This window comes from Elephas maximus, chromosome 25, assembly GCF_024166365.1.
Source record: "Elephas maximus indicus isolate mEleMax1 chromosome 25, mEleMax1 primary haplotype, whole genome shotgun sequence".
NCBI classification, from domain to species: domain Eukaryota; kingdom Metazoa; phylum Chordata; class Mammalia; order Proboscidea; family Elephantidae; genus Elephas; species Elephas maximus.
In genome coordinates, this window is record NC_064843.1 from 30,906,627 (window position 1) to 30,934,357 (window position 27,731).

At 38.2% G+C, this 27,731-nt stretch overlaps 1 protein-coding gene across 3 annotated transcripts in view; it reads right to left on the reverse strand.

The window, feature by feature from the left end:
- The window catches only part of RALGAPB (Ral GTPase activating protein non-catalytic subunit beta), a 97,706-nt gene that overhangs the window by 6,192 nt on the left and 63,783 nt on the right, over positions 1-27,731 (reverse strand). For all 3 annotated transcript variants that reach the window (XM_049868834.1, XM_049868832.1, XM_049868833.1), the window contains 9 exons: positions 25,714-25,820; positions 23,597-23,749; positions 20,964-21,173; positions 17,573-17,731; positions 12,795-12,960; positions 10,391-10,513; positions 9,523-9,659; positions 3,388-3,496; positions 2,320-2,398 (listed from right to left, as the gene is read on the reverse strand). In XM_049868834.1, the coding sequence (XP_049724791.1) occupies positions 2,320-2,398; positions 3,388-3,496; positions 9,523-9,659; positions 10,391-10,513; positions 12,795-12,960; positions 17,573-17,731; positions 20,964-21,173; positions 23,597-23,749; positions 25,714-25,820 (1,243 nt within the window). The remainder of the gene's footprint in view (positions 1-2,319; positions 2,399-3,387; positions 3,497-9,522; positions 9,660-10,390; positions 10,514-12,794; positions 12,961-17,572; positions 17,732-20,963; positions 21,174-23,596; positions 23,750-25,713; positions 25,821-27,731) is intronic.

Sequence of the window (27,731 nt, forward strand, 5' to 3'; positions counted from 1 at the left end):
AGCAGCCTGGGTTCAGATCACTTTCTCCTTCATTTACTGGATGTGTGCAACTGAGGAATAACCTCTGTGAGCCTATTTTATCCCATCTGTAAAACAGGGCTGATAATTGTACCCCTTCGTATTATTTAAAAATATTTGTTTATTGGGTCTCAACCCACCTGGAGCAAAGGAGAATGAAGAACACCAAATACACAAGGTAATTACGAGCCCAAGAGACAGAAAGGACCACATACACCAGAGACTACATCAGCCTGGGACCAGAAGAACTAGATGGTGCCCGGCTACAACCAATGACTGCCCTGACAGGGAACAAAACAGAGAACCCCTGAGGAAGCAGACGAACAGTGGGATGTAAACCCCAAATTCTCGTAAAAAGACCAGTTAATGGTCTGAATGAGACTAGAGGGACTCCCGAGATCATGGCCCCCAGACCTTCTGTTAGCCCAAGATAGGACCATTCATTCCCTAAACCAACTATTCAGACAGGGATTGGACTGGACTACAGGATAGAAAATGATACTGGTGAAGAATGAGCTTCTTGGATCACATAGACACAAGAGACTATGTTGGCATCTCCTGTCTAGAGGGGAGATGAGAGGGCAGAGGGGGTCAGAAGTTGGCCAAATGGACATGAAAATAGAGAGTGGAGAGAAGGAGTGTGCTGTCTTGTTAGGGAGAGAACAATTAGGAGTATATAGCAAGGTGTATGTAAGTTTTTGTATGAGAGATTGACTTGATTTGTAAACTTTTACTTAAAGCACAATAAAAATTTTTTCAAAAATTTAAACAAAACACAAACAAGCAAAAAAACCTTGAAAACTGCAAAGCCTTTACAAATATATTGTTATTATCTTTTTATCCTCTTTATGTACGGGCAAATAGAAATTTCAACACTATAAGATAGTACAACACTTTATATAGCAATATTTTTCATTAAATAGCTCATACGATTAGGCTATTTTAACTGCTATCTATTCTAAACGTTTTTACCAATTTAATTCCACTGTTTGGATCTAATATTGCTACCCTGTTATCAAGATCTCCATTAATGCTTAATTATCTCCACTTCTCCATTTTTCTTTTTGCTGCAGATATAAAAGAGCATTACACCACTTAGAACATTCTCTCATTTTATCACCTTGTGCATTTATCTATAAACTCTGATTCTCTCCCCCTCACCTAGTTATGTTTATTTCTTATTGCCCACATCCCTTTTGTTTCATTACAGTTCTTTTTTAAAAAATAAGCTTTATTGAGATTATTTCCATACCATAAATTCACCCTTTTAAAGTGTACAATTCAGTGATTTTTAGTATATTTACAGGTGTACATCCAATGTTCTAATTTTAGAACACTTCCATCACCCTAATAAGAAACCTCTGCCAATCTGCAGTCAGTCACTCCCCATTTTGACCCCTAGCCTCAGGCAATCACTAGGTACTTCCTGTTTCTATAGATTTACCCTTTTCAGGTATTTTATATAAATGGACTCACAGTCACACAGTGTGTGGTCTTTCATGCCCAACTTTTTTCACATAATGTTTGAGGTCTACCCATGTTGCAGCATGCATCATTACTTTGTTCCTTGTTATTGCTGGATAGTATCCCATTTTATGGGTGTATCACACTTGTTTATCCATTCATCAGCTGATCAACACCGCTGTTCACACATTTTGCCTATTAGGAGTAATGCTGTTAGGAACATTTTGAAGTCTTCGATGTATGTTTTCATTTCTCTTGGGTAAGTAACCAGGAGTGGAAGTGCTGAATCATATAGTAAATCTGTGTTTAACTTTTTAAGAAACCGCCAGACTGTTCTGCCTATTGTGCCATTTCACATTCCACCAGCAATGTATGAGGTTTCCAGTTGCTTTATACCCTCGCCAACACTTCACTCACTGCCTGTCTTTTTTATTTTAGCCACTGAGTGATTGTAAAGTGGTATTTCATTATGGTTTTGATTTGTATTTCCCTAATCACGGATGCGATCAAGCATCTTTTCGTGTCCTTATTGGCTATTTATTTACCTTCTCTGGGGAAATGGCTATCTGAATCTTTTGACCACTTTTAAGCTGGGTCATTTGTCCTTTTCATGAAGGCTCTTTGTATATTCTAAGTGTAACTTCATTATCAGATATATGACCTGCAAATATTTTCTTCCAGTCCATGGCTTGCTTTTTCAATTTCCTTTTTTTAAAAAAATTTTTAATTCTTTATTTCCTTATTTAACTGAAATCAATATATTATATAAACATGTGTATCTATGTGTATAAACACAGTAACATGCTGATAAACTTCAAACAAATATAAACAGGGTACCTCAGAGAAGTGCTACTATTTGCAGTAGTTTCCACACCAGTACTGATCTCTGTCATCAGGTCTGAGAGGGGAAAGTTTTCTGGAAAAAGTAACAGCATTACAATTAATGTCATCCTCATTTTCCCCAAACAAACAAGAAATAAAATTTCCTAATCTCTTAACACAAATGGGCAACAAACATGTGAGTTGTGCTATCCTAAAATATATAATCCTAACCATTCCCCCTCCACACACAAAAATTCTTCCTCAAGAAATACTTTGGCTAAGTCCATCTACAGCAGAGGATTTTTAGAAAACATGATTGGTGTACGTTGAGGGCTTGATTGGAAAGCAACTATCACACCTTCCCCCAAACTGAGCTGGATGAGACGCTAGACTCAGTTATGCATTTTTAATGTTCTTACATTGCTTACATAAAAATTATGAGAAACTTATCCATACCAGAACTCTTAAAGACAAATTAACCTTTACTCTGAAACTAGACGGTTCAGTGCACTGGACTGATCAAAAGATGTGCCATAGAGGGCGGGTGAATGAAGTTCTCCTCTTCCCCTTTCCAGAGGCCCTGGGGTGCCTGGGAACTAGCTACATGCAGTGGGACCAACTGGCAATAAACCATTAACCAACACCATATACGAATAGCTAGAGGTTTTATATCCACTAGCCTCTCAACTATGAAATAAGTGCCATGACTGTCCCCATTTAACAGATGAGTATTCTAAGGCTAGGAGCCTTGGTGGTGCAATGTTTAAGCACTTGGCTGCTAAACGAAAGGTCCAACCCACCAGTGGCTCTGTAGGAAAAAACGCCTGGTAATCTGCTCCTGTGAAGATGACAGCCTAGGAGACCCTACAGGGCCGTGATGAGTCAGAACAGACTTGCTGGCACAGAACAACAGTCTAAAGCTTATGAGTGGTGAAGCTGGAATATAAATCCAGGTTTGCTGAACTCCAGTCTTAGCCCTTGGCCATCACACCATGCCTACATTGCCTCTCTCCTTAGACATCTGGCAAGCCATGATCATTCTATTGCATAGTTTTGTCTATGGACAAAGTCCTTATACAGTACCTATATCATCATACCGCTCTACCCAGACTACGGAAACTCTGGTCTCAGGTCCTAGGGGAGGCACAGGTCGACCCTGAGGCAGCTTCTTCATTCTGGAACTGGGACTGAGCTATATAAGGTAGAGAAAAGCAGAAAAGGAGAGGAAAAAAAAAAAAAAAAAAAAAGAGAGAGCTGACTTAATAAAACTACCCAGTCATGCATTTATCAACATACCCATAGACAGGTGAGAGAGAAATAAAATGAAAATATCAGGTCATGGAAATCACTTCAGGCAAACAGTGTAAAACACATCTGCATAGAAGCCCTTCTTTGGTTCCCGTTTCCTTTATTGACCAAAAAAAACCCCAAACCAAATCTGCTACTGTCAAGTTGATTCCAACTCACAGTGACCCTATAGGACAGAGTATAACTGCCACATAGAGTTTCCAAGGAGCGCCTGGTGGATTCGAACTGCTGACCTTTTGGTTAGCAGCCATAGCACTTAACCACTACACCATCAGCATTTCCGTTTCCTTTATTAATCTAATCTAAACCAAGGAAATAAATGCCTAAAATTGTCAAAGGAAAAAAAAAAGTGAGGAATACTGAACAATTATAAGACAATGGCTATTTGCATGCAATGTCAATGAGGGCTTATATGAATCCGAGTCTATTTCTATGGCCAGAAAGCAGTACGCTTTTCCTATCACAGCAACATCACTACTTTGCCTGGAGATCCCAATTTTTAAAATGTCCCTAGATATTCCTAGTGCCCAGACCAAATGCTTCTAATGGCAATCTGTACCTAATTCCTCTTTCTTCTCAGCTGAAAGAAGAAGAGTTGCTTGGGCCTTCCCTATCATTGCAGTTTGCTTCTGGCTTCCCTGCCCACCCAGACAGCTTTAACATTTCTTCATAAGGTCAAGACGACTATGTGGCGCCCTTTACCAAAATGGCACAACTAAAAGAGGATGCAGCTAAGTTGAATATATACTAAAGCCGTAACCGAAGCTCATGTCTATGGAGGGGAGAATCTCATATGAAAGCTGAATTTTTAAAATAAAACTGCTTTATTAGCACAGAAACAAATGTCTTTTTTCCCAGACAACTGGAGACCACACAAGGCCTCCAGATTCTCTGTGTTTATACTAGTGTTCACAGAAAATGACTCTGACCAAGAAACTCCCCCCAAACTAGTGGCAGACATCCTGGCACACTCACAAGAGACTGGTTTCTTAGTAGCGTGGCTCCTAAGCAGTTATCGAGATATTCACAATATCCCAAAAGACCTGTTTCTGAATTCATGAATTTTCTTATCCAAGTAACAATTGCAAATACAAGAGCAACTAAGATTCACTGAGAGTTTGCTCTATGCCAGGCACTGTGCCAAACATTTTACCTACAGTTCTTTATTTAATCTTACCATTATCTGGTAACACAGGTATCATTTTCCCCACTTAAGAACTTGCCCAAGGCCACACTAATAACTGTCTGAGTTAGGGCTCAAACCCAGGTACGACTGCAAAGCCTGTTGGCTCTTAACCACTCAGCTATGTACCTAGTCTCCCTTAGCATGGAGGTCTCCTTGGGGTCTTTTCTGGAGCTATTTTGCAAAACTAGTCATTTGCTAGAACATCTCTGCTACCTTCAGATCTTTCCTTCCTGGTTTCCCTCTCAGCATTCAAGCTGAGTTGAGATTTCTTACATTACCATTATTTTCCTAAATGTATCTATGAACTGAGAGGACCAAAGGACCATGCTGCCAAAACCTGATGATCCTCAAATACTCCCACCCAAGCACTTTCCAACAAAATCCAGCTAATTTAAGCAGAGCAGAGGATATAGTCTGTCAGACACATTTCTTTTTACCTGGTTGTCAATGCAACCTCTTAAAATCCAATGGGAAAGTCTCCTTTCCCCTTCAGCCATTCCCTAGCCCCCATTAGACTATAAAAACAATACGTTTCCATTGTGGTAACTTTGGAACATTTGAAAAATATAAAGAAGGAAATAAATCAACCAGAATCCAAAGATGATTTACTACTTAATATACTTCCTTCCAATTTTCCTGTTTTTCACACAGTTGAGATCATGCTGGTCATTTAGTTTTATGTATTTTTTGTCCTATATTATCTAAAAAGAATCTTATCACATCATTAGGGCTTTTAAAAAAATCAACTTTATCGAGGTATAATTTACATTAAAAAATTCACCCATTTTAAGTGTATAGTTCAACGAGTTTTGATGAGTGTATGGTTGTATAACATCCACCACAATCACTACCCTAAAAAGTTCCCTCATGCCCCTCTGCCTCCTCCTAACTTCAGTCCCTGGCACCACAAATTTGCTGCCTGTCACTTTAGTTTTGCCTTTCCTAGAACATTATGTAAGTGCTATCACATAGTATAAAGTCTCTAGTGTCTGGTTTCTTGTACTTAGCATAATGCTTTTAAAATTTATCCATGCTGTTGCCTGATTCATAAGGGTGTTCTTTTTCATTGCTGAGTAGTACTCCATTGTATGGACATACAAATTGATGGGCATTTGGATTGTTTCAGGATTTGACAACTATGAATAAGGTAGCTATAATAATTATATACAGGCCTTGATGTGGACTTAGGTTTTCATTTCTCTTGAATAAATTCCTGGAAGTGCAATCTAGTAAATTTATGTTTTACCTTGTAGGAAACTGCCAAACTTTTCCAAAGTGGCTACACCATTTTGCATTTCCATCGGCAGCACATGAACGTCCCTGTGGCTCCACATCTCCACCAGCACCTGTATCTATTTTTCTATTATAGTCATACTAATGGGTTTACATTTCCCTGTAGGGTCACTATGAGTCAGAGCCGACAAGACAGCAATGGGTTTTTTTTTTTTTTAATGACTAATGGGAGCTCTGTCGGCACATAACGATGTTGAGCATCTTTTTAAGTGCTTATTTGTCCTCTGTGTATCTTCTCTGGTGAGGCATCCATTCAAAACTTTTGCCCATTAATTAATTCAGGTTGTTTGTCTTATTACTGAGTTTGTAAGAGTTCTTTAGATATCCTGGATACTAGTCTTTTATCAGGTATATGATTTACAAATATTTTCTCCCAGTCTATGCTTTATCTTTTCATTTTCTTAATAGTATCTTCCAAAGAGTAAAGATTGCCATTTTAATAAAGTCCAGTTAATTCATTTATTTTTTAAAATGGCTGTTATGTCTTATCTAAGAAATCTTTGCCCAACCCAAGGTCAAAACCATTTTTCCCTTATGTTTTCTTCTAGAAGTTTTAACAACTACGATTAAGTTAATGATCCATTTCATATAAATTTTCATGTATTATATGAGGTAAAAGTTGAGGTTCATTTTTTTTTCATATGGATATGCAATTGTTGAAATAACCCTGGCACCTTTGTTAAAAATCTATCAGCCATATATATATATATATATGTATGTGGGTTTATTTCTGAACCCTACTGCGTTCCATTAATCTATGTCAATCTTAATGCCAATTCCACACTGTCTTGATTATCATAACTTTAAGAGAAATTTTACGATCAGAAAGTTTAAGTCCAACAACTTTTTCTTTTTCAAAATTGTCCTTGCTATTCTAAGATCTTTGCATTTCCATATAGTCCAAATAAGCTGCTTGCCAATATCTACAAAAAAGCCTGTGAGTGTGGACATTTGTGAACAAGATTTTGTGTGGAAATATAATTTCATTTCTCTGAGGTAATTACCTAGAAGTGGAATGGCTGGGTAATATGATAGGAGGATTTGTACCTTTTTAAGAAATTGCCAAATAGTTTTCATAACAACCGTGTCTGAGAATTCCAGTTGCTCCTGTCCCTCACCAACAGCTGGTATTGCCAGTCTTTTTAATTCTAGCTATTTCAACAAGTATGTAGAAATGTCTCACTCTGGTTTTAATTTGGATTTCCCTGACGACTGATGAAGTTGAGCATTTTTTCATGTACTTACTGGCCATCGGCATACCTTCTTTTCTTAAATGTGCCTGTTCAAATCTGTTGCCCAATTTTTAAATTTTTTTGCTTGCCTCCCTATTATTGAGTTCTAGGAGTTATAGATTTTAGATATAAGTCTTTGTCAGATACATGCAATGTAAGTATTTCCTCCCATTCTGTGGCTTGACTTTTCATTTCCTTAATTATGGCTTTCAAAGAGCAAAAGTTTTAATTTTGATAAAGGTCAAATTATCAATTTTTTCTTTTGTAGTTCATGCTTTTTGCATTCCATCTAAGAAATCTTTGCCTACCCCAATGTCACTAAGATATTTCTCTTACGTTTTCTACTAGAAGTTTCATTGTTTTAGCTTTAATATTTCGGTCTATAATCCATTTTGAGTTAATTTTTGTGTATGATATGAGGTAAGAGATGTGGTTATTTTTCCCACATGAAAATCCAGTTGTTCCAGCACCATCTGTTCTCCCTGTCCCCATTAAAAAAAAAAAAAATAACATTCCTTTCTCCACTGAAGGGCCTTGGCACATTTGCCAAAAATCATGTACGCGTGGGGTCCATCACTGGGTTCTCTATTCAGTTCTATTTATCTCTGTGTCTATCCTTTCACCAACACTACACTGTCTTAATTTCTAAAGTTTTATAATAAATCTTGAAATCATTTAAGTCCTTCATCTTTGTTTTCTATTCCAAAATTTGGTTATTCTAATGTGTTTACTTTTCCATATAAATATTAGAATCAGCCTGTAATTTCTTTAAAAAATGCACAGAGAATTTGACTGGGATAGCATTAACTCTACAGATTAATTCAAGAACTGACATCTTGAAATATGAATTCCTTCAATCCACAAAGATGGAATAGCTGAATACTAGAGATTTAACTAAAATCCTCCATTACCACCTAACACTGACTTGTTTACCCCCAAACTGTGAAACCTCTTTTAATATAAACCAAATCAAACCAAACTCAGTGCCACTATTCAGTCGATTCCAACTTATGGCAACCCTGCTATACAGAACAGAGTAGAACTGCCCCACAGAGTTTCCAAGGAGCGGCTGGTGGATTTGAAATGCCAACTTTTTGGTTAGCAGCCGTAGCTCACCATAGCTCTTAACCACTGCGCCACCATGGGTCCTTTTTAATATAACAACTCCTGATTTTCAAAAGCAGTCTAAGTCAGAAAGTGTTATACAACTTGATTTTTTTTCTAAATCAATTTTAAAGGTGAAAATCTCTCCCATATTCTCTTTTAAGCATATGAAAAAAAAAAATATGGAAAATAATTTTCACTATGGAAGGAAATCCTGGTGGTGTAGTAGTTAAGTGCTACGACTGCTAATCAAGAGGTCGGCAGTTCCAAACCGCCAGGCGCCCCTTCAAAACTCTATGGGGCAGTTCTACTCTGTCCTATAGGGTCACTATGAGTCGGAATCGACTCGACGGCAGTGGGTTTGGTGTTTTGGTTTGTTAAGGAAGGAACCAAATTAAATTCCTGTACAGTGAAAGAATATCTTTAGTCATGTTTACACTTCTTTTGTCTTTTTTTATTATCTGTTCTAAATCAATCTTCTTACACTTACACTGTACTATGCTCTTGCTATCACTTTCTTGGTCATTTCCCAGTAAAGATTAACAGGTAACATGAGGGGAAAAACACAGATAACAAAGAAACATCATCTGCTGACAAAGTAAGAAGAAAGCATAAAAACAAAAAGTTCTCTTCCTGTTGTAGCTGCTGTCTGCCTCACTCGGTGTATCCATCCATTTACTGGGCTACTCTCTAAAACATTACCGTGTGTATAAGGCCAGACTTGTTTACGCTGAGCACTACGGGATTAAAGGTGCGGAATGTATAACCAATGCACTACACCTGCAGTGTATACTTCAAGGGTCTAATAAAAACCTTGGCTTGGGAAGGAATGGGTGCAGGAACCAAGCTTGCTACTAGGAATGGCATCATCAAGGAAAGCAATAAAGGCTGTCTCACTATGAAACTATTTATTACAGGCTGAAAAAAAGAAACTATTGAGAATTTTATTTAAAAAAAGTAAGTTACTAATGAATCAGTACTCTATTGTAGTTACTCTCTAGGTTAAAGTTAAAAGCTTTAAAAGCTAAAAGGCATGATTCTTTAACCACCCATTTCACTACAAATTTCTGGAGATATATCAACAAAGGAACTTACCCTCTGTGAGGCATTAAGATTGTCTGTATGATTGGGGAAAAGCTCAAGTGTCAAGGATGGCTGCTTTAGAATTCCTGGCATAAGGTCCATATTTGAATCACTATCTTGGTCCGAGATGTTACTTTCTAATGAATCGGCTATGAGGTAAAGGAAAAAAAAAAAATCAATTATAGTATCTACTACTACCTTGGAGTAAAGATGTTTAAACCAACTATGTGAACTAGTGTAATCCAAGTCATTTAAACAAAGCACTGCCTCTAGAGCAAGGGCTGGCAAATTCTTCTGTAGTGTCAGGTAATAAATATTTTAGGCTTTGCTGGTCATATAGGCCACGGTCGTGTATTCTTTACATATATACATGATCCTTTAAAACTGTAAAAACCATTCTTAGTGGGCTTAGTAAGTAGTTACCACTCCTAATCCTTTGGAACAATCTTGACCGCTATCTTTTCTAGGCTTGCTAAAGTTTGTCCTGCTCAGTGTTAAAAGATCAGCCACATCTAGGATTCTACAGAGTTCCATATAAAGGCTCTCACGTGGAAATAAGGAAGTAGGTGTGAGTGGACTCACTCATAACTAAATAACGAAATGAACTAATTGGAAAATAAGGCTTCTACATATTAATTAGGTTAAAGAAATGCCTGCTTCTTTACTTAAAGATAGTTATTATTAAGTTAGTCTGCTTGTCTTTAACTACTCCCCATAAGAAAATTAAGAGGAAATAACATCTTGTATCTTTGCATAATCTAGTTATTATGCTTTAGAAGCTGAAGAATGCCTTCGAAATCTCTTCCAATGCAGTAATACTGCACATACCAGTGAATGCAAAATTAGGTCCTAAGATAACATCAGAGAAAAGTTTTCTTACTTAAGGACTCCACAGGAGAAGGAACCACAAAAGCTATTTCCGTAAGCGCATCGGCATAATACAGCACCTTCTTCTGTCCGTTGAAAATGCTAGCCCCGACATCTGCAGAGGAAATGGCTTCATCTAGGAACGAGAAACACTACATGACTGCTTCTAAAAGTGGGAAAATCCAGTATCATGCCAAACATTCCACTTCGTACCATTTTAATTGGTTAATAAAGTAATAACAATAAAGAGTTGAAAGTATGTTTCCAACTAGAACTAATCAGTGTATGTGAAGAACACAGTATAAATGTTTACTTAATGTCTTTACACTGACTTTAAATCACGAAGTCTTAATTTCAGTCTTTGAAACTACTCTAAATCAAACCACACTCCTGATTAGCAGGGCCTTTAGCTCATCTACATGTGGGAGGTTAAAGGAGAAGTCTTTTTGGAACAGGTAATAATAACAAGGAAGAAGACCATCAAAGTCCCTCTGACGGGAGTTTGGGTGGGTGTCTGTATGTGTAGTCTTGCTTTTGAAGTATTTTTGTGGCTAGTCTCTCTCTATTGCTTCTCAGCGCTGCTTCTACTTCCACCTTTCCCAATGATCACTGATACAAAAATGAACAGGCAGTTTCAGTAACAGTATCTCTTCTACACCAGCACTGGCAAGACTAAATAAACAAAATAAACAGTCCTGAAAGTTAATACAGTTCTCAGTTAAAACGAGCAAAATGTTATACTAATAATACATAAAACATCAACAACCTGACAAAAGACTAGGCAGAGAATATGAACAAATAGTTTCCAGGAAAGAAAGAAAAATATTAAGAAATGCTCGAAAACTCAATCATAATTAAAAATAGAAAATTTCTCACCTAACAGATTGGAAAATATAGCTAATGTTGGTGAGGATGTAGCAAACAGAAAAGTTTAGACCAAGCATTAGCAAACTTTTTCTGTAAAGGGACAAGATCCTAAATATTTTAGGCTTTGTAGGCCTTTGTATTGTCTCTGTTGGAACAACTCAGCTCTGTCAATGTAGCATGAAAACAGCCAGACAATATGTAAACAAGAGTGTGGCTGAGTTCCAATAAGACTTTCTTTACAAAAACAGGTATGGGCTGTAGTTTGCTGACTGTGGGAGGGTACTTTGCATCTACTGTAACAGACATTGTGGTTATTGCCCAATACTCACTCCACCTCTCTCCCACTCTATAGCAGCCATGAAGTCGATGGGACTGACCCTTCATACCAGCTCTAACTTCTCTATATCTATCAGGGTCATTTCCTCTCTCTTGCCTCAAGAGCAGGTTTGTTGGTTCAAGGTTTTGAGGGTAGAGGTACTCTAAAATCTGGCTAATCTCTCCCCTTTAGGATAGTGTGGAATGTGAATGTAAAGCCTACAACTGCCTTTTTGTACTACCAGAGAAGCCAGACTGAGCACAGTTAGAGGAAAACTGCAGAGAAAGAACAGGAGCACTGATCAAATGACATCTGAAACTTATACTAACTTCTGGAGTTTTCAGTTAAAAGAAGCAATAAGTAACCAAAATCTAAATGGGTCAGGTTTCCGGTCATTTGTAACCGTAAGCATCCAATTGATATACTTATCAAAATGAAAAATGTGCGTATCTTTTGATATGGGAACTTAAATCCTTATGATATGAGAATTAGCCTACAAATGTATTTGAGCATATGTGCAAGGGTACATGGAAATAAAAATTACAGTATGTCCCCAAATACTGTGATTCTACCTTGGTTGAAACTAAAAGGGAACTATAGGTCACAAGTCACAATGGTATTTAATAGGAAACCTTGAAAGACACTTGAACTCTGATAATTCAAAGCACTGGGCATAGGTGTTACCCTCCTCAGAGAGATAGTATTAACTTAGGAGGATTTGTAGAGAAGGGCAAGAATTTCTCAATAAATGGTGGGCTGTTTACTACAAAGGTTTTATATAATATCTCAAGTCTGTAACCTTTAACTGTGAATCATCGATGGCCACGATGTCCATAAAACATACCTGTTATAGAAAATTGTATTTGTCAGACAAACTATGCTTGTTAAGAAACTATTATTTGTTACAGATAACCTATATTAGAATATTTTTATAGGAAACGGAATTTGTTCATTTTTTACTATAAAAAAAGAACTTACCAACCTTGTGATAACTAAGCTATTAATTTTGTATTAATTAACTCCATCATTTTCTATATATTTCATACACAGAAAATGTCTGGAAGAACATACAAGCTATTTTTAAGTGACCCTCCCCCCACCCCATGATGACTGGGATTAGGAGAGGGAGACTTTTCATTTATATACCTCTATTCGGTTTTGTTTTTTAGTACGACTACAAGCTCATAGTAAAGAGGAAAAATCAAGAGTAACAAATCAAGAAAATGAGTTTTACCTTGTTCGGATCCTTCACCATCATCGCAACTGTTAATAGACCAACTCGTGGAAACATGCCCAGTCCAACCAGGGTGTCTGCCCACATCTACTGACCAGCCAAGGGAAAGTAAAAATTCTAGGAAATGTGGCTGAACAGTTCTGGAAGACTCCACATTCTTTAAAATCTGAAATACATATCAAGCATCAGCTATAATAAAGGAAAGAAAAAGAGGACATCCAAACAAATCTTCAATGGTTAGCTTTGAAGCTTTTAACAAATTAAGTCCAAGATGAGAATAAATACGAGAATAAAGCACTGTAGTTAAGAATTCGAACTTTGGAGTTAGACAAATCTGGGTTCTAATCCTGGGTGAGCCTTGTACAAGTTTCTTAATTTCCCTAAGTCTCAGTTTTTGTATCTGTAAAATGGGGACAACACTGGTTGTGAAGATTAAATGAGATAACACAAGTAAAGCCCTTAGCTCCTTCCCTAGCCAAACAATTGGTGAACCACACACAACAAAACAAAACAACCCAAACCAGCTGCTGTGGATTTCAACTCACTGCAACCCCGTTTTTATCAGAGCAGAACTGTGCTTCTCAGGGTTTTCAGTGGCTGATGTTTAGAAGCAGATCACCACCAGACCGTCCTTCTGAGGTGTTTCTAGATGGACTCAAACGCAAGTGTGTTAATTCTTTGAACCAACACAACCCAAAACCAGACCCATTGCCATCAAGTCCATTCGGACTCATAGTGACCCTACAGGACAGAGAACTGCCCCACAGGGTTTTCAAGGAGTGGCTGGTGGATTCGAGCTGCCAACCTTTTGGTTAGCAGCTGAGCTCTTAACCACTGCGCCATAAGGGCTCCCCAGACAAAACACTAAGTAGCAAATAAAAGACACACATGTCCCTGGTCTTCACAGAGTTTACTAACTGGCTGATGAGTGAGAATCACTGCACACGTATGTGATTAATTGCAAATCTTGACAAACACTATAAAAGTACAAATCTATTAAAAAGTCAATAAAGATTAAGTATAATTAATAAATGAATCTTAAAATATCCTTCCCTTAGTCCAAAGAAGAGAATAACAAATATGTGTCCGCAATTCCAACAAAACTGAAATGACCAGAAGGTTCTCTCCTCTTCACTAAGTGTAATACCTGGGCATTCTACTGGCTTCAGAAGGTACAGGTCCTCATTCTAAAACTACAGTTCTCAACTGGGGTTGATTTTACCATCTAGGGGACATTGGCAATATTTGGAAACATTTTTGGTTGTCACAACTGGTGGGGTACTGCTGGCATCTAGGGATAGGGGCCATTGTTGCTGCTGAAATCCTACAATACATAGTACAGTTCCCCAACAAATATCTAGCCCAAAACGTCAACAGTGCTGCTGTTGAAAAACCCTGTTCTAAAGGAAGGCAAAAGAAAAATTCTTCTCCAAATTAAAAAAAAAAAACAGGGAGGAGGGTAGTTTCTTAAAAACAGAATTCCCAATGCCCATTCTAGTCCTTCTGTATCAGAATCAGCAGGGGTAAGATCCTGGAACATTATTTTTAAAAGCTCCTCCACTGTTTGGGAACCACCAATGGAGTTTATTCAGTGCTTATCTATTTTGTCAAGACCTGCTAGGCCTGTCAGACCCATGGCGGCCTGAAGTCAAACATGGTAGGTTATACCCATCAATCCTCCATCCACTGGGCGTCACTGCCATGTTGTTCTCTTACATACAGAAGGAGTCTCTTTAGACGTATGCCTCTCTAGTTCATCTGTGTCCCTTCATATTCTTATAAGTGCCAGCAAACTGATTTGACAGCCAGTTCTAGTTTTTCCAATTATAACTTTTAGTTAGAAGTTAAACTTTAATTTGAAATTTTAATCAAGGAGTAATAAATAGGTCAAAATTCAACTCACATGCCACTTTCTAGCAGCAAGAAATTAATCTAAATCTACGCTGTGGCAAAGAATGGAAATTCCAGAACACTTAATTGTGCTCAGCTGACAGAACAAAGGGATACGACATAGTTTAAAATCAGAAAAGGTGTGCATCAGGGTTGCAGCCTTTCACCATACTTATTTAATCTGTCTGCTGAGCAAATAATCCAAGAAGCTGGACTATATAAAGAAGAACATGGCATCCAGACTGGAGGAAGATTCAGTAACAACCTAAGCTATGCAGATGACACAACCTTGCTTGATGAAAAGTGAGGAGGACTTGAAGCACTTACTGATGAAGATCAAAGGCTACAGCCTTCAGTATGCATTACACCTCAGCATAAAGAAAACAAAAATCCTCACAACTGGACCAATAAGCAACATTATAATAAATAAATGGAGAAAATACTGAAGTTGTCAAGGAATTCATTTTATTTGGATCCACAATCAATGCCCATGGAAGCAGCAGTCAAGAAATAAAAATGACGGATTTTGCTGCAAAGAACCTCTTTAAAGAGTTAAAAAGCAAAGACATCACTTGAGGACTAAGGTACACCTGACCCAAGCCATGGTATTTTCAATTGCCTCATATACATGTAAAAGCTGGACAATGAATAAGGAAGACAGAAGAAGAACTGATGCCTTTAAGTTGTGGTGTTAGTGAAGAATATCGAATATGCCATAGGCTGCCAAAAGAACAAACACATCTGTCTTGGAAGAAGTACAGCTAGAATGCTCCTCAGAAGCAAGGATGGCAAAACTTCATCTCACGTACTCTGGACATCTTATCAAGAAGGTCTAGTCCCTAAAGAAGGACATCACGCTTAGTAAGGCAGAAGGTAAACGAAAAAGAGGAAGACCTTCAACAAGGTGGATTGACACTGTGGCTGCAACGACAGGCTCAAAAATAATGACTGTGAGGATGGCATAGGACCGGGCAGTGTTTCATTCTTTTGTTCATATAGTTGCTATGATTTGGAACCAACTCAACAGCACCAATCACTCTCAGCCCTTAGAGTCCTAAAGAAACTGAGTTTTCTTTTTAGGAGTTGCCTCAAAGGTTTGTGTCCTCTGTTTTTACAGGTGGGAGAAAAATGGCTCCATTCTTCTCATTTAACCAGGCACTAGACTTGCCTCAAAACAGATCTCAACCCCTTCAATTAACCCAATTTTACTGAAGTTCTTCCAAAAAACTTAGGAGTCCACTAGTCTCATCCTTGGCTACCAAGAGCCCACATTCCCTCAAGCTCCAAGCACAGTGGACTCCACAATGACTGTCTCTCAACTTCACGAAGTTGCAATTTTCTCTTACCCCTGAGGCCTTTGCACATGTTATTATTTTGTTAGTAACAATTTGCTTCTGCCTTTTAACCTGTCTTCAATGCATGCTTCAAATACCAACTTAAGTATCTTTTCCTCCAGGACACCTTGCTAAAACCAGGTTTAAGTTTTCCTGTTATGGCTCTTATAACGTGCTTTAAGCCCCTTTTATCATAATATACTACGGTTGCTTATTTCAACACCTGTCTTCCCCTCTAGACAGTAGTTCTGGGAGCCAGAAACCTTTTAGATCTTGTTTACCAGTGTAACCCTGGCACCTAACAGAAAGTAGACAATATTTATGGAATTAGGAATACGAAATGAGATGAACTTCCTCATAAATCAATCTCTTTTTCCAGTACCTCATCAATAATTTACAAATAGTACATTTGGTATAAATATTTTGATTTTGGTAAACTTAAGGAGTACTCAGCTTGATTAGCTAATGGTCTTACAACAATTATAGTAAAATTTCAAGATCATACGGGATGCCAGGTCTGGTGCCCTACATATCTGAATACTACATTTTACAAATCTTCCTTTGGCTCTTTCATAGTCATACTTGGTAACTGCCTCACTAGTCCACATTTCAATAGAAACTTCAATTTTCCTGCTATTTGCTCTGTTTTCTACTTTCGTCTATCTCATATTTTTCTTCATCCTCCTCCTGGTCTGTTACACATGTCCAATTGTGCTTTACTTGGTCTTCTGTTTTTACTCTTTATCTCAACTGTTATTTTCTCCATTATACGCTGTGCGTGCCTCAGTTGAAACTATTTGCTTGTGAGATTACCTGGAGGGTGAGCGCCTCAAGAGTAAAGGCTTGTTATTCACTTTTGTACTCTGGCACACACTGAGGCACAGGGAAGCTGTTCAGTAAATATTTGATGCTGTTGTTAGACTCTTCCTGGGCAATCGTGCCTAGCTTTAGCTTTTTATGGCTAACCTATATTTGAGTTTGTTTTGTTTTATGAACCTGAATTCCTTAAGGGGAGGAAAGACATGCTACAACTCCTCCCTAAAACATGTTCCTTAAAGGTCAAAAGAATCACTACTCTAAGTATCAGTTTATTAATTCCGTTTCTGGCCTGATTCAAAACAAGTCGCTATGCTTTAAAAATAAAATATGCACCTCCTACAGTGGCCACATCTGCCTTGGAAGAAGGACAACCAGAATGCTTCTTAGAAGCAAGGATGGCGAGATTACGTCTCACGTACTTCGGACATGTTATCAGGAGGGAGCAGTCCCTGGAGAAGGACATCATGCTTGATAAAGTAGACGATCAGAAAAGAGAGGAAGACCCTCAACGAGATGCAGTGACACAGTGGCTGCAACAATGGGCTCAAGCGTAACACTGATTGTGAGGATGGCGCAGGACCAGGCAGTGTTTTATTCTGTTGTTCACAGGATCACTATGAATCAGAACCGACTTGATGGCATCTAACAACAACAGTGGCCAAGCACAGGCTGCGTAAAAAATTTTATATAGCATAAAAAAAAAAAAATCACCAAAAAATTTTTCAGAATGCTTACCTCTTGGTTTGTCTTCTGGCCTGGCTTCATATAGAAAATGAACACTGTGTCAAAGGGACGACATGGCAAGAGATCCAGATACCCGATGTCATCAAAAAATCCAGGTATCGTGGAATCAAGTGCAATAAGGTGAGGAGGTAGACGACTATTTGCAGGTTCCTACCATCAAAGAGGAAAGGAGTAATTATCTCTTTTCATCACTCTAATTATAAAAGCAATATTGCTTACAGTTTAATAAGAATTAAGCAAAAAAAAAAAAAAATTGTAGGGATAAGCATAAACACATCCTAAAGAAACCATTTAACATTTTTGTACATTTCCTTCCAGTTCTCTTATTTGCCTTTTTTTGTTGTTGTTGTTAAAAACAGTGAGACATATCGTGTGTACATTTTGGATCCTGTTTTCTCTATTATATTATTCTTTCTTGAACTTTTCCGCGCTGTGTGGGGTTTGTTTTGCTTTGTGTTGTGGCTTACCAAAAAACGTATTTTTTGTTTTGCTTTCCCCCAATCCCTCATCTTCTTTGAGATCTTGATCTTGCCAAACAAGGTTCTGCTATCCATGGTATTTTTTCAGGGAAGCATCCCCCAGAGATGGCAAGGATTACTCTTTTTTTTTTACACTGGCAAGGATTATGGGCCTGGTTTTCTAATCTATTACATAACATTTGTAGCTGGAGCTGGGGCAACACCCTATAATCAGATATTAATATTTCTGCAGTTCACCAGAAGAGAATTCACACTAAGTGAAATAAGTAAAGACTACGAACAGCCTCTTGTCAATGCGGGTCAGATTTTAGCACTAAATGAATTTGCCACAAAGTTACCAAAAAAAAAAAAAAAAGAACTAGTTTACAGTGTTTTTACTTTGAAATCATGCATGAGAAATTATGGGACTGCAGCATGCTGGGATATACCTTATAGGGGCCAAGCTTCCTCATTCTCCGTTTTGTTTTTAAAGTTTCTTCTTCTAGGTCTTTCACAGAGTTTAACATAACTTTTGTCAATATCACAGCTGTAAAATTTTTTTTTTTGGCATGCTATTTAACTGGATATTGCCAAGTATAGTCTATTAATGTTTTTGTGTAAAGATCTTAATTCTCTCATTTATTTTAAATATTTTATCGACTCTCATGGTTTTTTAACAAGAAGTCATATTACTTGCAAACTGTCTCCTTTCCAATAGTTCTTACCTCTTAATTTTAATATTTCATTGATTTTTCTGTTTTTGATACTGTACTACAGTTAAGGTGTTACCACTGGAGGAAGGTGGGTGAAATGTGCATAAAACCTCCCTGCATATACTTTGGGCAACTTCCTATTAATCTATAATTATTTCAAAACAAAAAGTCAAATTTCATTGACTAAAAATTTCTGTGTTAAATAGTGGTCAGTGTAGATATCCTGTGATTCTGATTTTAACAAGGAATGCCTCGTTTCCCTACAAGCTCTCATTTAGAGCCAAACCAAACCAAACCTAGTGCCACTGAGTCGATTCCGACTCATAGCGACCCTATAGGACAGAGTAGAACTGCCCCATAGAGTTTTCAAGGAGCGCCTAGCAGATTCGAACTGAGGCCCTTTGGTTGGCAACCGTAGCACTTAACCACTATGCCACCAGGGTTTCCATCATTTAGAGCAGTAGTCTTTAATGTAAAGGCCATACAGGACATACACATCTGGTCCTGGCTAAGTGTTCGTTTTAATTTTAAAATCAGACTAGTATTGTTTTATTGAATACTGATTTATTGTTTAATGACTTAACCATCTACTAAAAAGATCAAATTATTTTCTTAATAGCTTTACTAACACTTCCCTAATAATGAACTGTTCGTGAATTCCTGGGATAAACTTTACTTGGCTATGGAAGATAATTTAACATGCTAATGAATTCAGTTTTACCAGCTTTCTCTTTAATACTTTTATAGATATATTCATAAGATTAATATATAGTTTTTTATGTATGCAGTTGTCAGGTTTAAGTTTATTATAGATAGGCTAAGATTCATAAAGGAAACCACCAGGTAACTTTCTGACTTTTTCCTATGTTCTGAAGCAGATGAGAAAGCTCTTATTTTCATGAAAGCTTAAAAAATTCAACTAAAATAGAAAACATGAATGGAAAATTACAATCTCAGAGACAGGGCTACTAGGGCTCTCCTTGTCTCCTTACAGTCCACAGGATGTAATACTTCTAGCATATTTTCATTTACTGCTTCTACTCTGCTCCAGTTTCTTCACTAGGAATATCATTAATCGTTTGTAGGTTGGATCTTTGTTCCTTGCCTTCCATATTTACATTATATTTCTCCTTATTTTACTCTTTGCTCTTTTCTTCTGTATTTTAAGAGAGTTCTTATATTCATACTCTCCATCACTAACTCAATTTTCTACGATGTAAAATATGTTTCACAACCCATACTCTGTTTTCCTGCTACATGCAAAAATCTAAAATCAGACAGCAATGCTCTCCTCACCCTCAAATGGCCTACGATCAGGTAGCTGCTAGGGAGTTAGGGCAGGTAACAACTCACACAATAAGTAACCTGCACCTGGCAATCTCCAGTGCGCTTTTCAAAACAAACAGGCCTCAGTACAAACCCAAAATTGACCTTCAGGCAAGTTATTTCACATTTTTGAGCCTCTGTTTCCGTATCTGTAAAACAAGGATAGTATCACTTTCCTTGCAAATTGTTTTAAGGATAATGGAATTAAGAATAATTGTAATATTTATTTTAAAGGCTAGTTGACTTTGTGTTAAAAAAGCATCTTAGATGTATTAACTCATTTAATCCTCACATGACTAATGAGATGGATACTTTTATCATCCCCATTTTATAGATGAGGAACTACAACTCAGAAAAGTCAAGTAACTTGCCCAAGACCACAGAGATGTCAAGTAGTGACACTAGGATATAGACCATCTTGACTTTAGACACTGTACAACATTAAAGAAGTGCCTGGCTCACAAATATTACCGTATTAACTTCACCCCTTTTTAAAAGTGGTATGGAAAGGCGGAGTCAATTGTAACCCACACTTTCAGTAATAAAATCTACTAGGGGAAGATTTTTAATGTCTTTTTTCTTAATATGTGTAGGTTTCATTTATATGTGTGATATGGGTCCTCTATTACCAAGGAAAACTCAGAGCTGGGTGTATTACTAAATCCCCCTCAGAGAGAACTCTGAATGCTCTAATGGGATGAAAGCGTCTTAAAGCTACAGTTGCCACCTAGAGCAGCACAGAATCTTACTCACTTGCATGCAGCATAAGATTTTAACAAGTTTTTTTTTTTTTAATTCCTTCTATTCTCATAAAAATGCTTTAGTTATCATCGGCTGAATGTTAATTTATGAATATACGTATTCATAAAAGTTTACGAAAATTACCTTCAATGCTTCTAATGACAAAAATCCAAAGTGTGAAAGGAAGAGGCGTGCTGTCTGGAATTCCTGGGCAGGAGGTGGGGGCTTACAATCTGTAATTGGATCAGGAAAGCTTTTCTTGCGAAATTCCTCCTCACTCTGTTGTTCAAGGCGCATTTCATAAGCAATCTGCTGAGCCATGCCATTCCTTAATTTTTCATGTCTCTCTTCTAGCTGAAATAAACCAAATACTTCAATTTCTGAAGTGATTATAAAATAGGGTCAATATTAATTTTAAAATGAAAGTACTGCTACACACAACAAAATAAATTAAGATAATTCTCAGTGACCAATACTAAGTTTTAGCTCATGATAGAGTATACAATTAAGTAAACATGTTTCAAGGTTAAAACCAAAACCAAATCACTCCACCTCCTCACTAAAGATGAAACTTTCAATGCTTCCCCCTTCAAACGGGCAAGAAAGATGGCAGAGTTGTTGCTGTCGCCACTCCCCAATTTCCAGATCACTGTCTTCATCCTTCTCACAGTTTTGAATTCCCCACCCATGTGATTACTAGACTACGCTCTTGGGTACTTCTCCCTGCTCCCTCCCTTTTCCTCCAATCAATTCTAATTTAAAATCCTATCTTCTTTGTTGAACAATGATTCTTCCTAAAACCTGGCTTATATTTCTACAGCTTCCTCAACCTTCACAACTTTGGCCATCACGAATATATTTTGTCCCACATATCTGCTCTACTTTTAAAAGCTACAATTCTGAAGTCCGTTCCTAGAGCTCTCCCCCACCTTCACTACCCCTGAGCCCATTGCTTTACCATCCATCACTGACACCTTGAGGCACTCCAGGTCTCTCCCCTGATTTTCCCAGTCCATTACCATCTTCCTGGCTTGTCTCCATCCCAACCAAGCCTAACCCCCCAAATCTAACACCTTAGTATCTTCTTCTTAGCACATAAAATGGCTGTGCTATCCTTTATCCTTCCATAATTTCACCCCTGTCAATCTCCACACCATTCAAATTCTTTACTTATGCTTCCAGATCTCAAGAACATGACTCTGAATAAAGTCAGCAAAGTTTAGGAGCTTCACCACAGATTATGCTATTGGACCCTCAGCTGGCCCTCCGTGCTGCCTGGCAATTTTAAGAACTACCTTTAACCAACTGCCTATTACACTGGCAAGATTATTTGCATAAACTCCGGTAATTTCTCTCCTTTCCAACTCTAAATGTCTCTGAACCTTCACCTACTCCCTCCTTCCCTCCAGTCTCGCCACAAATATAGGGTTTCACAAACACCTGAACTCTTGATTCTACTGCCTCCAGGGCCTTACTCTATCAGTTATAATTTCCCTAGCTCATCTTAGAGTGTTAAGAGACCCCTCTCCACTGGTTCCTTCCTTTCAACTATAAGCATGTTCATACTCTTCCCATCACTGAATTTAAGAAAAACAAGATAGCCTTGTCTTTCCTTAGCTAGGCTATTTCCCTTATGCTACCATCCACTCTGCACCCTTCCCTTCACTGCTCTGTGGGTATACTGCCTCCCTCCTACCATTCACTCCCCATCCACTCGCACCCTTCCCTTTACTGCTCACAGTTGCTTATACCCACTGCCTCCCTTCCTACCAGTCAGTCCCCAGCCCTTTATATTATGCCTTCCTTCTGCTTTAACATTCCTTTGAACCTTCTCTCAAAGGTTACTTATAACCTCATACTAAAATCCAGGGGCTTTTCTTCATCTTCATCCTTCCCAATCTCTTCAGCATTTGACAGTATAAGCCACCTCTGTCTTGCCCTTACATGCTTGTCCCCACTTCTTAAAATTCTCCCTTGCCTTAAGAGACCAAATACAATAAAACATAGCCTTTCAGGGAAAGTTAATCTAAAGCCCTGTTCTCTTCTTAACATCCATATTTCTGTGAATGGCACCAATATATTCTTTGTACTCAAGCTCAAAATCTAAAGTTCTTCAGGTCTTTTCCTTCCTTCATCAACCCAAGGTTGATTGGACTTACCTGCTTCATATATCTCACATATTTAAGCCCCCACTGTTGGTAAAGCAATCCTTCCTTTCTCCTGCATGGATTGTCATACAAGTCCCTGAACTGGTCTCTCTTCTCCAAATCTCCTTCACAAGGGAGTCTGATTGTGCCACCCTACTACTGAAACCCACCATGGACCAGACCAGGCAGCACAGTGACACCTCTAAGTGACATGCTTATCCAGTTACTTTCAATCTCTACATGTTTTATAACATGGTAACCTTCTGAATGAGAGACCCAGGTCATCTTATGAATCACCTTCAGTAACACTGAAGACACTGTTTTGACCACGGAAGTCGTTTAACACTTTTTGCAGTCAAGTCAATTCCAACTCATAGCGGCCCTGCAGGACAGAGCAGAAATGTCCCAAAGGATTTCCTAGACTGTAATCTTTTTTTGGGGAATCTTTATGGGAGCAGACTGACACATCTTTTTCCCATGGAACTGCTGGTAAGTTCGAACCATCAACCTTTCAGTTAGCAGCCAAGCACTTAGCCACTGTACACTGTACCACCAGGGCTCCTTATGGAAGTCGTTTAAGAAAGTTTATATTCATTCCCTTAACAATGTCTAAAAAATAATTTATCTTACTTCGTCAGTGACGATTTCATGCAAATCTGGGATGCTCAGATCTGCTTTCACAAAAGGAATCTTGTCTACCTCTTCAGGAAATGGTCGATGTTTCACAGTATATTTAAATCCAACATCATTTTTAGGAACTGGACGAGGTTCAGGCACAAAAAGCTATTAAAAAAAACAAATAACGTGACATTTATTATATATGGTCCGATACCCACCTGTAATAGTATGTATTCCCTGCTCTCTTGGATGTCTATTTCCCTAGGATGTTCTATGTGATAGGAACTCAGTAAGAATCTGCACATCTCTCTTCTACAATGACGGTAAGTAGCCTGTGAACCTGGAAGCCAGGCTGGGCTGGAATCACACTCTAAAGTGGACCAAGTTTGTCTCTAGTTCTTGTCTCCAGTATTTCTTAGCAGCCTTCTCCACACTCAGCTTTCTCCAACTTCCCAGGGGTCCAAAGTCTGTGATACTTGTGTGACATTGTTTTAAAACTTTTCAGTCAAAGATCTTTCATTGGATATGCTGATACATTAAACCAAGGTATATAGAATATCAAACACGCTAAAAAAAAAAAAGTGGCTTTCAAACTTACCCTTACTAGAAGTGCTATACTTTGATTGTTTTTTTTGTCTACTCTATTGTATTTTATTTTTACAAAAATGTTCACCAACTTATTTTGGATTTCATGACTGATAACTGGGCTGTGGACCCAGGCCTTAATCTCCCGTACTTGGCAGTAAGTCAATGGAGAAGGTATTTTGGACCTTAGGGCTCAGACTTCCCTCTTCCTTAGGGCTCTCAAGTCAGTCCATATAATATAGTACAAGTTTAGGTCCCTTGGGGATCTCCAGAAAGTGAGTTCAAATAGAACTTTAGCATGGCATAACTGAAAGAACACAGGCACTGGATCTAGGCCTTCAGGGCTTCAAATTCCTGCTTTAAATTAGCTGTATGATCTCAGTTTCACATCTGAAAAAGTAGAAATAACCTACCACAGGGTTGTGAGGATTAAATAAAAATGTACACAGCACATATTAAACTATCAACAAATTTCAGTTCCTTTCCAGACCCCGTTCCTTCTAGTCTGTAATGTTAACTTAGCAGCTTACAGAGGTGCTGACAGAGTGTCATCTGCACATGCTATGACGGAAAAGGGGGCACACTTCTCACAGGGTTAAAAACACATCAGCTCTAACAGATGTCTAGGATGCTGTATGATTTTAGACCCATGCTCCAATTTTGTGAGTTTTACCTTCTTAAGTGCTGTTAAAATTTTATTAAGTCACCTTTTAAAAATATTTTTAGTAACGTAAGTAAAAGCTTACAACTGGGGCCCTGAACAGTGGCCCCAATTTTTTCTCTCTTCCCTCTGTCACTAAGTGGGGATGATGTACATTCAGAGTTCTCTGCATGGAAGTAAAAAGAGCAGTATACAAAAATGACTCCAGTTCTATTCAAGTGTTACTGTACAGAGACGCAAAGAAATGCCCCAAAGTATTAACAGGTTATCTACCTAGAAGAGTGAGAGTACAGGTGACTTAAAAACTTTTTTATTATCCACATTTTCCAACTTTTCTTCTACAAGCAAGTATTATTCATATAATTACAACATAAAAGTTATAAAAATAAACAAACTGTTGTACCTAAAAAGAAGATTTCATTGTATTTTACCAAGTTATACAGGGATAAATCATATGAAACAATCTGAAACTAAATCTGTTGCCAGAGGCATCAAGGTCTGCCTAAATTTTTCCATATATGGTGTGTACTTGACTTTTATTATAGTTAACACTGCAGGAAAAAAATTGGGGCCACTGTTTAGGGTAGTAGTTCTTAATCATAAGTGCACATAAGAGTCAACTAGAAAACTGTGAACATGTACCTGCCTGGAAGATGTCTTTCAAGAGTAATTCAGAAAGTCTGGAATTCTAGGCTCCTAATTCTGACGTGAACCCACTGCCTAAGAACCTAGCTAGGTATCAAAAATATTTAGTTTATCTGTGTGACTTTTGTTGGAATGTTATTTAACCTTTAAGCAACAGCACACACACACGCATGCACGCACACATGCGCACACACACACACACACTCCTAGTTACTTCCCTGTAACTTCTGATGGATACCTTCTGATTGGCTTTTGCTCCTCTGGGTAAAAGGCAGAGCTGTTGTGCCCAAGCAAGTCTTCCAGACATTCCCCGGACCAGTACAGTGACAGAAGGAAAAAAATCATCTAGAATAAAATGTTTGTATAAAAGTTTTTATTTCAGACAATGACCATTTAAAATAAATCTGCTATCAACTGCAGAGCTTCCAATAATCAAAACCCTAGCATAGTGTTTCCCAAATTCCAGTCCTTTGTGTACCATCTTTGTGATTTCTGCCATACTTATATGCCTTAAGAACCATTATTTTATTGTAAATCAATTAGTCCTTTTTTTCTTTTCCTTTTTTTTTTACTTAAATTTATTTTAAAAGGAAATTGTATATCATCACTTGAAAAGGAAAATCATGAGGTTGGTATGCTAGTTAATATTTTAAAAATACGTACTAAAAATACATAAAACAATGTTTACTGTTGTTATCAACAAATATCATCTCACATATACCTCTAGCAGTACACTTAATACGTTGTTGGGAAACACCATTTTAGCAAATACTCTTAACTTTCCAATGCTAGGAACAGCCAAAGTGCAGGAAGACATGGTAGTGTCTGCAGTGCTATGTTACTTTCACCCCGGTGTGCCAATGCCTATCACAGGAGGTACTGTTCATTCCCAGCAGAAGTAGAGGGTGGTGGTGGGAGTGCGAGTGGGAGCAGAGAACTCAGGATGGACTTCCTGAGTGACTCTGACCCTTCTTCTCATTTCCTTCTTTGGTCTCTAGTGTGGGAGTCAAACTTGTTCAAACTTCTCTCTCATTTTTTCTGTTATAACTATTATAATACCCTTGTAATAATATAAAATTCTAATTGTTTATATTTTTGGTAACCTTTGTATATAATAAAATCACTTGAGGTGAGGATAGGGAGTCCTAAAAACCTCAAATAGAGTTACACACTTACTCCTCAGGCTAGGAAGCCAGGAGAGGTTTTACAGCCTATGTAGCAGGTGGCTTGGAGTAGGAGGCTACAGGAATCATGAATGAGAGGCAAACACCAGGAAAGAAGACCTAGGCCTGGGATAGAAAAATAAAAGGTACCTGCAGAAAAGATTTGGGGCCAATACTTCTGGAGGTGGGTAGTGGTTATCTGGTTCATACTAAAGTTGCTGTATCTTACCAAAGCTTGATGGAAACCTGCGATTGCACTCATATACCTCCAAACTACAGGGAAATGTCTCACTTTCATTTTATGGTTTATGCGATCCTACTCAAAAGAATTTGCATGGGATTCTAAGACCCTGTTAACCTTGCAAAAGTAAAAACGGAAGTCTTTAATCACTAAGCAAATCCTGTCACTGCGTGGCAGTCATAACAGAAAGGCACAGTATGGAGTTCAGCATATCTGGCTTCTAGTACCAACCATACCATATGCTTTTCAAGTAACCCTAGACGAGTCACATACCCTGAGCACACTTACAGTTTCTTCACCTGTAAATGAGGGTATCCTACAACAGGCTATCCCTGGGTCTTTTTAAGCCTACAGGTTTGGTAATCTCCACTCTCCTTATCCCCCTAGTAATAAGAATCTCTCTGAGAATCTCCGATAGAGCAGAAGAACCGTGGGATGCAGATCTCAAATTCTTATAAAAAGACCAGGCTTAATGGTCTGACTGAGACTAGAGGGACCCTGGAGGTCATGGTCCCTGGACCCTTTTTTAGCCCAAGACTGGAACCATTCCCAAAGCCAGCTCTTCAGACAGGGATTGGACTGGACTGTAAGACAGATAATGATACTGGTGAGGAGTGAGCTTCCTGGCTCAAGTAGACACATGAGACTATGGGGGCAGCTCCTGTCTGGAGGTGAGATGAGAAGGAAGAGGGGGACAGGAGCTGGTCGAATGGACACGGGGAATACAGGGAAGACAGGAGGAAGGTGCTGTCTCCTTAGGGGACGAACAGCTAGGAGTATATGGCAAGGTGCGTATAATTTTTTGTATGAGAGACTGACTTGATCAGTAAACTTTCACTTAAAGCACAATTA